The following is a 14,791-nucleotide window of genomic DNA, read 5'->3' on the forward strand; positions in this document are numbered from 1 at the left end:
TCCTCCCTGATCTTGTCTTAAGCTTTTTATTTTTGTCCTGTATCTGCTTGCTTTCTCAATGGGCAGAAGGGCAAGGGAAGAAAAGCAGCCCACAGGGGCACTGTCAAAATGGACGGGAGTTTTTTTCGTTAAGGCTCCTACAGCTGAAATGTCTGTATCTGACATAGCTCTCCAGGTGATCTTGTTGAGTCATGGATAGAAAAAGTCACTTCTGGGCTGCACCTCACCTCCTCTGATGCAGGATGAGACAAAACAGACTTGACAGGTATCTATTTCCCTTCACCGATGATAAAGGAAAACAGGACAACTAACTCCAGTGTGGGTGTCTGTAGTGCAGGCACCTGTGTTTAGCCTCCTAAACCACACCCGAGGCATCCACGCCATGACTGAGAGAGAGAGGAATTTCCTGAGCAGCCATTTAGTGTTGCCCCAGTCACCTCGCCTTCTTACACTAAAACGTGTCAGCGCTGTACACTCTACATGCGTGTACAGCGCTGTGGTCCCTCCACACCCTAACCCTTTCGAGCACACTACGAATCCATGTCCAATATGCTTGCTAAGACAGTGAAGCATGGATGTGGGGCTTGAACGAGGAAATGCCTCTGTGGATGCACTGTAAGTACTGAGGGTAAGTGAAACTGCTAGAAGGGAGCTGTGATACAGACTTCTCTCCCCTTCCAACTCAATCAACAACCTACTTTTGAGATATATAAAATATATGTATATATTTAGGTCTAATTTCACCAGTGTTTCGTGTTTTCCGTATGTACTATAATATACATACATCCTAATAAAATTTTCTATATTAAATTGTCGTGCTAGTGGCTTTGCTTACTTGCACACAACCTCACACACTGACTGAACCAACTAAACTCTGGGTAGGAACAGCTGTCGGTACCCTGCACGGTGCAGGGTGAGGGTGCAGGGTGCTGCGGTGAGCGCGTGCCACTCACCAACTTGCGGATTTCACATTCGAGGTTCTGAATACAGTCCAGTTTTCTCTTGCGGCAGCGCTGAGCTGCAATTCGGTTCTTGCTGCGCCGGCGAACATCGTGGATGAACTCGAGCTGCTCTGAGGTTAGCTTGTGCATCTTTATCATCATCTGGAAATCATTCCTTGGAAGATCTGTGATTTGATCAACAGGAAAAGGAAGTTTCACCTAAAATGAACAAATGTGAGACAAAAGCGGACAAAGAGTCATATTTTGCTTGCTGAGTGCAAGCTGAACACTGAAGCAGAAGGACTATTAGCAATGCTCCCACCCCTTAAATAAACAACACAGAAAGTGTTACAACGAGCAAGTTTTTAACACTCCCTTGTGGCACACTGGAGAGGTCCAGCTGGTAAGGATCAGGCTATGATGTTACTGAGATCAGCAGTATTGATGAATCCCACATAAAAATTTTACCCTTTAAGAAAGCCCTAATAACCAAACTCCTTGCATTAAAAAAAGTCTCCTTTCACTATGAGATGTGGCCTTTTGGAAACAGTGGAGTGCCTCACCATTATTAATTTCAAACCAGTTTCAGGGAACAGGCTGTTACTGCAGCAGGAAACCTGTCCCTGCATGGTCTGCAGGACTGAAACTTTGATTAGGTGTGAGGTTAAAAATGCAACTGGACACCTCAAGTGGATGACAAAAGCCATACCACAATTCGGACAGGTTGTATAAGCAGCATTTCAAGTGAGCAGTACAGCACAGAAGAAGAAAGGACCAGAGAAGTACAATGAAACGTATCCTATCTTCCTAAAACATATGTATTTTTAAAAAAATCATTATTTTTGAAAATTCTAATAGAGTGAAGAGTACTCAAACTGCATTTCTTGGGGAAAAAAAAAAATCCAACAGTCCAAAACCTCAGTTATTTGCATTAAATTTTTTTCCTTCTGTCCACAATCTACCATTCTGTTTGAACCACAGACCAGCGGCAGGAGCTACAGGTGGTGACTTCAGCTATTCCAACCCTCTCTCAAACTCTCAGTGAACGTGGAGAAAGGCAGATGTGCTCAACGACTTCTGATAGATTTTCTTCACAAACCTATCAGCTCGCTCAAATTAAGGACAGCAAATTAAAGACAGACTCGTTGTTTGAGATTGATAATAAAACTATGCAAAACCCAATGTTTCGAGGTGCGCTGCTGTATTTGGTGATCAAATAAGACTGAGTTGACAAAGCTGAAGGAGATGACAACTTGAGTAACTGGATTGACCTTTTCTTTTAAAGTCATACCCACACTGACCAAAAGATGGCAGTAAATATTTACATTTCTGTCCTGGTTTGGTACGCTCCAACCTCTTTCAAACAAGGGGACCATTCTTTAGACACGCCACCAAAGAAAATAGATTGAAGTTTCTCCAGCCAAGCAAAAGACTCTGGTTGAAAAGCTTCCTTTGATATTTAAAACATGGTTATCGTCCTCAAATGGTGCACTTCGGTCATGTGGAGATAAATAGCAGCACAGCTTAGAAGTCTCTGCAGTTTGCAGAGGACGTCCACCCACCCACACACCCACCCCAGCACCTCTGGCAGCAGCCAGCTCCCTGCCTTGTTTATCAGCTTGCACTTTCCAGGGCTCCCCTGTTGTTGCTCTGTGTTTCTCCAAGCCTGGGCCACGTGAAACCCGGAGCAAACACCCGCAGTATCCTTTCACACGGTTTCATGCCCTGAACATTGCCCCTCTGTCCCCACCTGTGAAACTGGGGCTCAGTCACCGCTTTGCAGCGCGTTACTTTGCAGGTCAGCTTGCGGCCCTGCCAACATCCCCCCCACGCCTGCTTGTACACAGAAGTTGACCTTAGACATGGTGATGTGGATGCCTTGTTTACAGACTGCTGCCTACCGGCATGAAACCTCTTTGATTTCCCCTTCCTACCCTTTGGACGGTAAACACAAGCTTGGCGTCAGCTGCTTTTCTCTCAAGCTTCACCCGGGGTCTGAAAATGAAAACAGCCACTGAAAGGCACCACAGTCTCCCTGCAAAAACACTCCTTTCACGTTCAGAGGTTTCCCTCATTTGCTCAAGTCCCAAGCTGAAAGTGATGTTAAACTTTATTCTTCCCTCCCTCTCCCTCTCCAAACATATTTATCTGCAAGCAGGAAACGTGCCTGCAGTCTGAACGGGAATGAAATGGGATCGGCTTAAATCTGCTGGGTAGAAGTTGCTGAAGGGAAATGGGAAAATAGAGAGAAACACGTTCAAAACAAGAAAAAGTAGACTGAAAATAAAAATATCTACAGAGCAGGGCAGAGGCTGCTATCAGTACAGCCAGCATAATCCCACTCCTGTCATATGCAGCACTGCACAGGATTAAAAAAGTGAAAGGGAGAGTGGAAATGAGTCAGACTCATTTCCTTCACCATCCACATAATTTTTATTGCCTGTCTCCCTCTCCTCAATTAGCTGTCAACTGGAAAAAAAAAAAAAAAAAAAAAAAAGAAAGCCACTCTTTGGCATGGACACAATGACAAACTACACGGTGGTATTGCTGCGGTGAGAGGCTATCGGCTTTAACGCCGATGCAGGGCAGGCTGCTCAGCCGGCATCTATTGCAGCAGAGCCACAAGTCAGTTTATAAGAGATGATGGCTGAGCCACGGGTGGGACTCAGCTGAGAGCTGGCTAAAATGATGGGTTCAGACCTGCTCGTGTCCCAGCCCCTGCTGCTGGCATCACGGGCAGAGAGAGCCCCTTGGAGAGCAACGGGTCCCTGCCTGGCTTCTCCTTCTCCCTGGCCACAGAGGGAGGGAAGGTGAGGCTTAGAAAAGATGCTCCCACTTCAGGTGTCTGAGGGAGATGAGAGAAGGCTTACCTGGGCTGTACTGAAAAGGATACTCAGGCTATTCTAAGCTGTGGAAGAAAAACTCAGCAATGTTTCCCTGTAAACTGTTCTTTTTTAATAACTGAATTATTTCCAGGAAATATCTGTGTACTCGGGTTTGGACTATTTCAGGATGAGAAAAGTAATCAGGATCCCCACTCATTTCATCAGTTTCTCCAGCCAGAGCTAACCACACGGAGAACGGAGCTCTTAAATCTCCGCTATCGACACAGTTACACTTTCTCTGATTTTTTACACCAGTACCTTGTAACTTGCTTATGATTTTGCAGCATTTTCCCTCAGTGTACCAGTCCCTGCTGCTGTCCTTCCCCCTCTCTTTTAGTTTGGAATAAAGGACCAAGGCCCCGGATTCACTCTCATTAAGATACGAATGTCGAGTGTCAGGAATTTCCTTATCTCACGAGTTACATTAGCTTTTTTCACTATTTCTTTATATCTAAATTTCAACATCGTCTTCCGTCAGCTGCCAAGTGCTAGTGGAGAGACTGAACTTCCCAAGCCTGGCTTGACATCACAGTAAATAAAAGGATTCACACAACATGCATGAGAAAAGATAATCATCATGTATTGGACACGGCAGACCTGAGGGCAGAACTGAGTGAGACCAATGAGACCTTTATGAATGGTTCAAAATCTTGGCCATTTGCTCTAGAGCTGTAGGAAACAAAGCTTTGCCTTAATGCTTGTGCATTGAGAGTCAGAGCTCTGGCACTAAAACTTGCCCAGCCCTTGGAAAGCTCTCAGGGCCCACCCAAGCAATCGGACACGGGGGCTGAATCATAGCAATGCTTTTTTGACATAAAAGGGGCAATCTGCTCCACAGAGAAGAGCCCAACACGTACTGCTGTTTTCCCTTGTTCCTTCCTTAGCATGCAAGTTGTGCTTCCACAAACCCCAGGAAGAATTTCAGCCCAGGACAGGATCTGAGGTGCGTCCTCCTGTGTCTGAGGGGCTTGGCTGCCTGCACACTGCTTGAGGCACCATTTGTGGGCCCAGAGGAAAGGGCCCGTAGCTGATAAAACTTGGGTGGAGGCTACCCAGGCAGCACAAGGCAGTGGGCCCCACTTTGTGTGGGGCCAGGATGTACTCCCACCAGCTTCCTCACCCTCCTGCTGATGGACATAGGTAAAGCCTTCAAAGCCCATCTCCTCAGGTGTCAGGCACACCGGGATGGCAGAGGACTGCAAGAGGAAAATGGTGAGCCCAGGCAGCGAGGAGCTAGCATTGTGTTGACAAACCAGGCCTGAAAATGCCTCAGTTGGCAGGTCCTTGGGGTCCCTGCACCAACAGCCTGCCCTGCTTGGCACGGCACGGTTGGTGGCCACTTGGGCTTCCATTCAGATCCCAAACTGCTGGTGCTTAAAGTGCTGTGCTGGCCCCTTCCCGGTCCCTGCTCACAGTGTCCTCAGCCTTGTCCCTACAAAGGGTAGGACAACACAGCCTCCTGCCCTTCTGGGATCAGGGGCAGTAGTACAGACCCCTGACAGAAGGCACCGGTACACCTGAGAAGGGCAGAGCAGTGAAATGAAGGGAGGAAAAGTGTAGTACTTCTCTGAAAAATCTGTTTTTACAGGAAAAAAAATCAATGCAAAGAGCACTTCAAGAGCTCCAGCAAGGGCTTCAGCTCAGGTCATAACAGAATTGATTTTAGGCTGCGATGAAACAATACGGGGAGCTGACAGTGTTGAAAAGGACCTTCCTGCAATTTCGGGTGAGTAATCAAAAACTCTCGCTGTCGTAGCGCAGTAATTCTCCGCTGCCTGCATGGATACCACTCCTGCTGAAAAGAGGGAAAGAAACAAAACTGCCGTCAAGTTTACCTTGCAAGACTGATGTTTGACAAGACTGCACTGAGCCAGATGTTGCCAAACACAGTCCCAGGGCTCTGCTGTTGCTGCTGGGGGTCCTGGGCAGGAGAGCATCCACCAGACACAGCACAGGCAGCTCAGCACTGCTCGGGTAGGTTTCTGGTACAGCAACGTTGGTTTACACTTAGTTTACCCCTCCTTCTCTGTGGTCCTGGCTTACAAAGCTCTGCTAACCATCACCAGACAGAGAAAGGGCGGCTGCCAGTCACTTAACATGGACGGCTTTGGACTCTCACTGAAGGTTATTTGCCTACCGTATCCTCAGAGGTTCAACTGCATTAGCTCTGCCTTCATGAAAATTTCCTTTGAAAAGTGAGTCACGAACCCAGGCGGGAAATTCTTTTGAAATATAAATGAAAGACACATTGAATGCAATCCTCTAGGAAGCAATACTTTTTAGAAAACTCAAGTCTCTTACCCTGTCCTACCCTTGTTTATTCTTTCCCTAAGAAAACTCATTCATCAAATTAGACTGAGCTGGGATTTTTTTTTTTTGACTGTTTTAGTAGTATGCTATTTTTTACAAGTTTTCCAACAGGAAAAAAAAAGAAACAAACAAACAGAGATACTTGAGGAAAATGAATACCAAGAAAAATAGGTAGTGCTGAAATTTCTGTCCCTAACTAGGTTAACAGATTGACAGACTACTTCCTTCTCAACAATTCATTATTTCAGGACTTATTGTTTTCTTGTTGCTATTTTCAGCAGGGTTGTCAGAACCTGTTTGCAGAGCACAGAGCCTAAGTCTTCTTTTTAGTGTTACATCCCAGTACTTGTTTTTTTAACAGCCACTGGAGGCCTGATAAAGCTGGGTGAAAAGAGCAACACAAGCTCTTAAAGCATTTCTGTAAGGTCCCAGCAGCTCAAGTAACAGCTCTGGTCCTGCACCTCTGTAACTTTGGGATTGGGACACTCTGAGTTGCACTTGCTTCTTCTATCACAAAGTGCTCAGGAAGAGAAATCTCAGAACCCTCTGGGTGCCTCCTTTAATGGGAAGAAAAATAAAAGGCAAAGCCATCCAGGAGAGGATTTACCAGAGGTGTTACAGGGGCTGCCACCCCCTTTGATACTTGTGACCGTGGTCTGCAGCCCCATATGGGTCCAGCTGCACAGCTGGGTCACCTTCACCCACGTTGAAGTCACACCAAGCCTTAGCATCCCTCTCCAAAGCCCATTTTGGCACTGAATGCCTTGGGCACGTGCTCCTCCATGGCACTGGTCTGCAGGAAAGCAAATTGCCCTAAACAGCAGAGACCTTTCACTTACTTCTCATACAGTCGATATACCAGCAGACGATGTTTTGTGACATTAATTCCGGCACTGGCAGCACTTTGGGACCCAAATCAAGACCAACAAGGTCCAAACTCCAGGGGAACTTAGCAGCTTGGTGAGATAACCCGGGGTCAGAGTCCAGCAGGGCTGCTCCCACCAAGCTGTCCCACCAAAACGAAAGCCCACCTGTAGCAGTAAGCCCGCACGTCGCTCCCACCTATCTTATCAGGTGCTTTTTGAAGAAAAACCCAGCAAACACTGCACGTGCATACAGCAAAGGAGAAGGGAGCAGTCTGGGGAGCAGTCAGAACAGCAAGGTCAAACCAGCGACTTTGCCAGTGGAGATTCACATGCAGCTTTTAAAGGGAGGTGAAGCACAGAAAGCAGCGTGTTTCAGAGCACACTGTGTGTTTAATGGCAGCCAAGCTGGTAAAGCTAGGTAGAGTGACATATCCAACAACTTCCACAAGATATATTTTCCACTTCTGTATTTTGTACTATATGGTTTAACATTTCCTTTGCTGAGGATCCCACAGCAGTGGATGTGGCAGGATCACAGGACACACACCCCGAGTTGCTCTATACCACAGCAGTGTTTAATGAGGCTGTGATGTCCTTTCCCATATTGGTAACAACCTTTAAAAGTTCAGACAGATTCAGACAAAATCTGAATGGAAGCATTAGTGTGGTACGTTTACTTTTGGCTTGCTCTGGGTAACGCAGAGAGCATTATTTTCCTCACCATATTTTAACTCGTAGCCATCTCAATCAAAATGCAAAAGCAAGAAAAAAAAAGGCAAAAAAAAGTGGAGCAACCCCCTCCTAGCCCAACACATCTGCCTGCCATGGCACACTGAGTCTGACTCCTGCAGCCCACTCATTTGCTCCGTTTGTGATTGTTCCTCTTTTTTCCATGCTCTCCTGCACACGTATGCACACCACTTTGGGGAACCATCCACAGTCCCCTATATCCTTCTCATTTGACTCTTCTGGGGTCACTGCTGCTGCAGCATCTCCACACAATTAGCCAATTATGACAGCTAATTAGTCATCAGACCCCAAAAGGCTAACCTCCCGCCCTCCTTACTGTACCCTGCTGTGCATTAGCCCCTGCTGAGCAAGCAGCACACATGGGTGGAAATCCAACGCCTTCCTCAATCCCACCCCCTGCTCTTTTTCACCCCTCATAAACGCAGCACTTCAGGGAGTGCCAGACTGCAAATAACCTTGGTATTTCCGAGCAGAACAGTTCTGCACGGCTGCTGCAGGGCCTCCTGAGTGAGGTCCTACGCAGAATATCCCGGACAGTCTTCCAAGGAGACTCCTCTCTCTTCTGCATGTCCCCAGCTCAGCATATAGGGACAAAGAAGTGTCCTAGACTGTCTCCCTCCTATTCTAACAGCCCTGTAATGTCAAGGATAGCCTCCCTTAGGAACTACTGATGCAACAGTTGGTGGAGCTTGCAACCAAAGCGTGGTCATGGCAGGCTGCCCAGCCCTCAGCAGCAACGAGGGCACAGCTTTAGGTTGCTAAAACACAACCCCCATGACAAGCAGAGCTGGAACCACCTTGGCAAACGCCGAGGATGAAGAACAGTGCTCTGTGTCACGCACGTGGCTAAGGGAGGGAGAACAGGACACTGCCAGAGCTTCCCTGCACACAAACTCACTCTCATCATTCAGCAGTTTGGGATTGCCCAATGCTGCGATGCTGATAAGCACCGAACATCTCGGAGGTCAAACAGGCGTATTTACGGGAAGTTAACCACGTGGGCTCAGCTGATGAGGGAATAAATAGAAGTTACTCTTTGCCTTTATAAACAGAGAAAGTGCTGGGAAAACGCCAAGACATTTGAGGGAATGAAAGAGCAATTAATTGGGTCACAACGACTGTCATAAATGTACTTATCTTAAATCCCTACCTCATGCCCTCTGTCTTGCACAGGACATGATTCACTGTCTGCTTCTGAGAATGACCCAGACTCATCGCTGGAGTTTGTTCCATAGGATGGCTCACATTTAATCTGGGCTCGGACCGGGTTGTACAATCCATCTCCCACCACGCCGGGCTCCTGGTGCTCGGGCGCCAGGAATCGGGGGCCTTGGGAGCAGGGGGAAGAGGAGAGCTCACAGAGACGCAGGCTGCAGGGAGAGCCGCCACTGCCGTCCTCTGCGTACGAGTAGGAAGAGCACGAGCTGGAGGTCCTGGTTCTGGTTTCCAAAGGAGGCGAGCGAGGGCAAACTTTAATTGGCACTGGACAGCTGGTGTTCGGCCGCATCCTTCCCGACAAGTGATCAGCTGTCAGTCCGCTGTGGGAGTAGGTCTGAGAGCTGGGCAGAGACTGGCTGCCACCAGCCCACAGACCCTTTGGCACAGTCTCAGTGAGGTCTTTGTCCAAGCTGCTCACACCAGAATATGAATGCACCGAAGTGTTTACTTGGTCACAAGCGTTTGAAGAGAATATAACGCTCCTCCTGTCCAGTTCCCCTTCTTGCTTACAGAGAGTTTCAAAGCCGGGCCCCCTGAGCGGCGATCCCACTGTGAAGTTGGAAGCATCCTTCTGCATGGCATGGGACTGCCCATAGTTCCCCGTGAAAGGGACGTAATCAGTTTTGTGGTCACCCTGAGTTGTCCCTTTTTCAAAAGGGCATGCTGGACTCCTGCCAAAGTGCTGCTGGGAAGTGCTGGGGAAGCCAACCAAATCTATGCTTTTTGTTCTGTTGAAGAAAGACCGCAAGCAAGAAGGAGAGGACCCACTTTTCGGCCTGTCGACACAAGTGGGGCTTGGCTGTTTCCTGTCCATTTCAACATCCCCTTCTTTATCCCTGATGTCAGGTTCATCTCCAGACAGGCAAAGTGTGATGCTTTCTTCATCATTCTCTTCATTCTGAGGCTCGCTTTTTATCTGCCCCATAGCAAGTCCTGATTTGAGGCCATTTCCAGAGCTCTCTTCACTGAATGTGCTTGCAAAACCTGAGGTACTGATGTGTGATGTGTTGTAGACATTCTTGGTACAAGCAAGCTGGTATTTCTTGTATCTGGGGTACCGTGTTACTGCATCTTTGTCCAAATTGTCCTTGCTATCTCTCAGCATGTCAGGGTCAGGCAGCATCCCTTCTCCTTTGTCTGCTCCAGCAACAGTGGCTTCAAAATTGAAGGACTCCTGGTGCATTCTCTCTCTTGGGCAAGATATTTTTGACGTCTCCGATTCCATTGTCTCCTCCTCGTCTCCATCTGAGTTCTCTTCATCGTGCATGCGCTGACAGGAGGTATCTTTCTTGCACAGGAACAGGCCATCTTCGTTGTTCAGCAGCTGTGTCTGAAGGAAGCTGAAGCAGGAGTCCTCCAGGTTGTGCATGCGCAGGAACTCAGCGCAGTGGATGACCTCCTGGATGTTTTCTCTGCTGAGTAACAGCTTAGCAGTGTAGGCAAACTGTAGCAATGGACCAAATCCCCTGACAGTGACCTGCAAAAAAAAAAAAAGAGGGAAATTGCCAGCATTACTATCAGCTCTTGCTCTCAGCCCAAGTCCTCTGCTGCGTAGTTAGATAACCTAATGCATCTGGAAATAAATACCTCACGGTACCACCTATTATCTGTCAGGTCAGCAATGATGCTACATGCAGTAACAAACACAATCCCCTTTATTTTGCTTCTGTACATCATTGTGAAGGTTAATCATTGTTTTGCCCAAATAACTTGAAGACCTATGAACTAAGCCTCTGCTGTAATAAAAGACTGAGAAAGCAGGCTAGCGTGTAAGCTGCTAACTCTTGGATGGACCTTACTTTCACTGTGATGCAGCACGTTACCATCAAAGTAGCAATTCAGATTTGATTCTTCCGCTCTGATGGAAGCCATGGTGAACAACAGTTTCAAACTTACGATACCATTCAAGTCCCAAAGGTGTTTTGTGAAGGAAGCATTTAATATTACAGAAAAATGCCTTTCTTTTCGTTCACATTTTTGCAAGCCACGACTTAATAAATAACAGCTAAATACTGACTGCATGTCTCCTTTCTCTATCCCATGGAGATTTTTTGCTTCTCATATTGTTTCTGATTTTTTAGTGAGTCTAAGGTACAGCTGACAGAAAAGAAACCCATAGTCATAATTCAAGTAATGCAATCACTCTGCGTCCCACTTCAGTACATAATTTTCCATCATTTCTTTGTAGAAAGAGTAACAACTGTTTCCAGGAGTGTATGGGTCTGAGTCATGCACCTTTACTTGTCCTTTTTTTTTAATCATACCATCTACACTACATTTACATTCACGCAATACCATATATAAAGAAACGTGCACTTTCTCCCTCCAGATTTTTTACAATGGTATCTTCACACATAATTACCAAATAATGTGCTAAGCCACGTAGGAAACTATACATACTGTCAATTTTTACCAACTATGCATTGGTACTGACTTCTGTTGCATTTTTTCCCCAATAGGCAGGAGACAAAGGTACTAGAAAAACTCTTATTCCTCATGAAGCAGTGAGAGGCTACCTAGAAAACAGGGCTCACAGTCAAGGATTAAGGTTTCTCCACAAGGAGGAGGAGATGCAGTGGTTTGGCCACTAAGCTGAGATCTGGGACACAACTCAATTTCCTACTGCACCAAACACCTTCCTCATGACCCAGGCAAGTCACTTCAGTTCACCAAGGCACCTTCTTGCCTTGCTTGAAAGTGGAATTCACAGCCCTGGGTTTCCTGTGGCATGCACAGCAAGGAAAGGCATTGAGATGGGGTTTGGAGCAGCCAGACAACTAAACCAGGCAGCAGCATCCATGTCTGGCACCAATGTGTGTACCTGCACGCCCACCTGAGGTTGGGTGGCCCAGGCTGCAACCTACTTCTGGTTGCAAGTGTCTCTGGGAAGTGATCCCAGCTCCATTTATTCTTTTAAAACAAACAAGATGACACAGACTGCTGCTCCCTTTTTGTAAAAGATCAGAATGTGGACCCAGAAGGTAGGACACCAGGCCTCTTCCTCAGGCTGTGGGGGTTCAAAGTCACATTTCCCAGCTCCTTGGAAGGATATCCTATCCAGCAGGTATGGGATAGCCCGAAAGTGAGCTACTTTTCCTTGTACTTCCAGATGAATTGACATCACTGAGCAAGGAGCAATGTAGAGAGAGAGAAAGGTGCTGTTCAGTCACTGCTAAAGCCACTTGAAAGGAGACACTTGAGCTTCTACTCACTGCTCCTAAATGCTATTTAATGCAAAACACACACAGACTGGAATATCATATTCCCCCTCACTTGAAAATAATAATCAGTATGCTCCAGGACTGCTCTGCCACCCAAAGATCTGTATTTCCTCCTGCAAAAGGACTTCAGGAGGAGCAGCAGAGGAGAGCCTTGAGCCCAGTTGTGCCAGAGCTCGTGGCTAGCCCGAGCTGAACCACCATCTCTCACCGAGGTCCACCTCCTTCCCACAAGAGATGTGTGACAGGGCTTGGTACATACAGCCTGCTCGAGAGCTCAGTGAGACATCAGGGCATGCATTTGTGATGGTCTTATTCATAAGCAGCATAAATCTGAGTGAATAATTTGCTTCGTCCCAGTGAAAAGCCTATAAATTCCTTACACTGCCTCAGGACCAGTGGTAGAGATCATAGATCTTTACAGAAAATCCCGACTTCCAGAAATGTGCCTTTGTTATTCATACATCTGTACTTGTGATGCTGAATTATGAAGATACCACAAGTGGTGTAGACTTTGATGGGGAGAAAAATATTTTAGAACACCTCTAGAATCGCTCCCAATAGCTTTTCCATCCATAATATCGCTCGATCTGCTATTTTAAGGAACAGTGCCTTTTCATGCACACACACACTCGCCCGCTCCTGTTTTACAATATGCCTCTGGTACAGAACTGCCTGGATTTACAGACGGTTATTAAACCGATCTCTGCTTTATCAGTGTTACACTTTTTGCCTATTTGTTAGATTATCAGCTCACTAAAGCCTATCTGCATTTCATCTATGCAGCATGATTAACAAAATTGCTCGGAAACTTAATGAGCTACGCACAGGCCGATGTTTTTCTTTGATAAGATCTTCAGCGTGGGGGCTCACATGTTACTACACATCTCGGGAGCTCAGCAGCAGCGCGGATCCCTAGGAGCAGCCACAGATACCGGCTGGGGTTTTTTGGGTCCCTGGCAGGGGCTCGAGCACAAACCCAGCTCTCCTGGCAGTGGTGTCCCTTAGCCACTAGGTGGAAGGACTGCGAAGCGCATTAAAAGCGTTTTCTGCGCTGGGCCAGGGTTTCTTTCACCTGCCTCCCCAGGCCCCATGCTGCAGAGGGTGACTCACAGCAGGGCTGGCTCCCACGCTGACGCGGGTTTTCGCTCCCAGTAAGCCAAAATGGCAACAAAGAGCAGCGAGACCTCTCTCACAGCTGCTCTGCGCTGGGTCTGCTGGTGATGGAGCACGGGACCGTGCAGGGGCTTCCCCGCGATGCCCGGCAGATGCCTGAAGAGGAGGAGGATGAAAACACCAGTCCAAGGTGCACCTTGGTTTCATTATGGCTGATGAGATCAAATGCGGCGACACAGTTCTCCTCCCTCTCACAACAGGCAGATCCAGGGGAGGAAAGCTTCTCTGCAAGCACCAGCACTCGTCCTTGCCCTTGGGGAGAAGTGCCAATGCTTGAAACTACCCAAAGGACAGCTTTGATGGCACAGGTTACTGACAAGTGCTAAAGCCAGAGCAACCCTCTGGAGCCTGAAGCTGACTAAGTAGTGATTTGGCCAGTGTGGTGGGCTGCCCACACCCCATCCCTCCTGCCAGGAAAGTGGCGGTGGTGGTGCAGCCGTATGGCCATGGCCATCTCACGCTTTAAGTGAGGAGGCTTCAGAGCTGGGTGCCTTACAGCCGCACACCCATCTCCGAAGGATGAGGTAAGAGCGGGCTTTTAAGATGATTTGACCCGACTGATGCATCCCAGTGAAAACAGTCAGCGAAACCAAGTTGATCTGCGTTTTAAAAAGGAAACAGATTACTTCTCTGATATATGTCTCCATTTACATATGAAAGAGGCCTTTGCTGGATGGGTAAAACATGTGCCTGCAATAATTTGTTTGTTTTGTTTTGTTTTGTTTTTTTTTCCCCTACCATAAATAAAATGACAAATGTCCAGTGTTTATTTGATTTTGAGCCTTCTTTTCCATGTATATTAATGCTTAAGTAGACAGGTCAATTCATGGGAGCCTCTGCTGCGCACCTTGTCCAAGCTTGTATGTGGAGTCCCCCCTTCCCTGCCCCTGACCATTTTCATTATTCCTATCTCAACCCATTTCTATGGCAGCACTTATATGAAACTGCCTGGCTACAGGAAAACCAGCTAAAGAAAAGATAACATGTACACACAAAGCAATGCCCCACAGACAAGAAGAGATCAGAAAACATCTCAGCTCTTCAGAGGCTTGCTTCCCTTATCTTTCAAGTTGAGCCAGGAGAGGACTTCTCCTGTGCACTTGAAGCATGCCCCCTCCCCAAAAAAGTTAAGCCTAAGCAGGCATCATTTTATTTTGTTTTGCACTTGCCACTAGCTGGTCTTGTATGCACTGGCCCTGTACACCTAGTGCCCGGGGGACACAATTGCTCAGATTAGCGCTTCACCTGGGTGAGGTGAAGGACAAGACCATGCCAAGCTTTCCAGCCCTTTATCTGACAGTTGTCTTGCAGACTGAGCTAGACGAGCCAGGGGATGTGTTTCCTATGTCCATACCTTCATGAGCTCATGATACTGAGAAACGGGATGGAAATAATGCAGTGATATAATCACCATCAAGAGAGTGGTT

The 14,791-nt window shown here is 47.2% G+C and overlaps 1 protein-coding gene across 2 annotated transcripts in view; it reads right to left on the bottom strand.

The window, feature by feature from the left end:
- BACH2 (BTB domain and CNC homolog 2) overlaps positions 1-14,791 on the bottom strand; it is a 188,665-nt gene that overhangs the window by 9,825 nt on the left and 164,049 nt on the right. For both annotated transcript variants that reach the window (XM_084284252.1, XM_084284253.1), the window contains 2 exons: positions 8,903-10,447; positions 954-1,160 (listed from right to left, as the gene is read on the bottom strand). In XM_084284252.1, coding sequence (XP_084140378.1) covers positions 954-1,160; positions 8,903-10,447 — 1,752 coding nt within the window. The remainder of the gene's footprint in view (positions 1-953; positions 1,161-8,902; positions 10,448-14,791) is intronic.

This window comes from Netta rufina, assembly GCF_964035555.1.
Source record: "Netta rufina genome assembly, chromosome: 3".
NCBI lineage: Eukaryota > Metazoa > Chordata > Aves > Anseriformes > Anatidae > Netta > Netta rufina.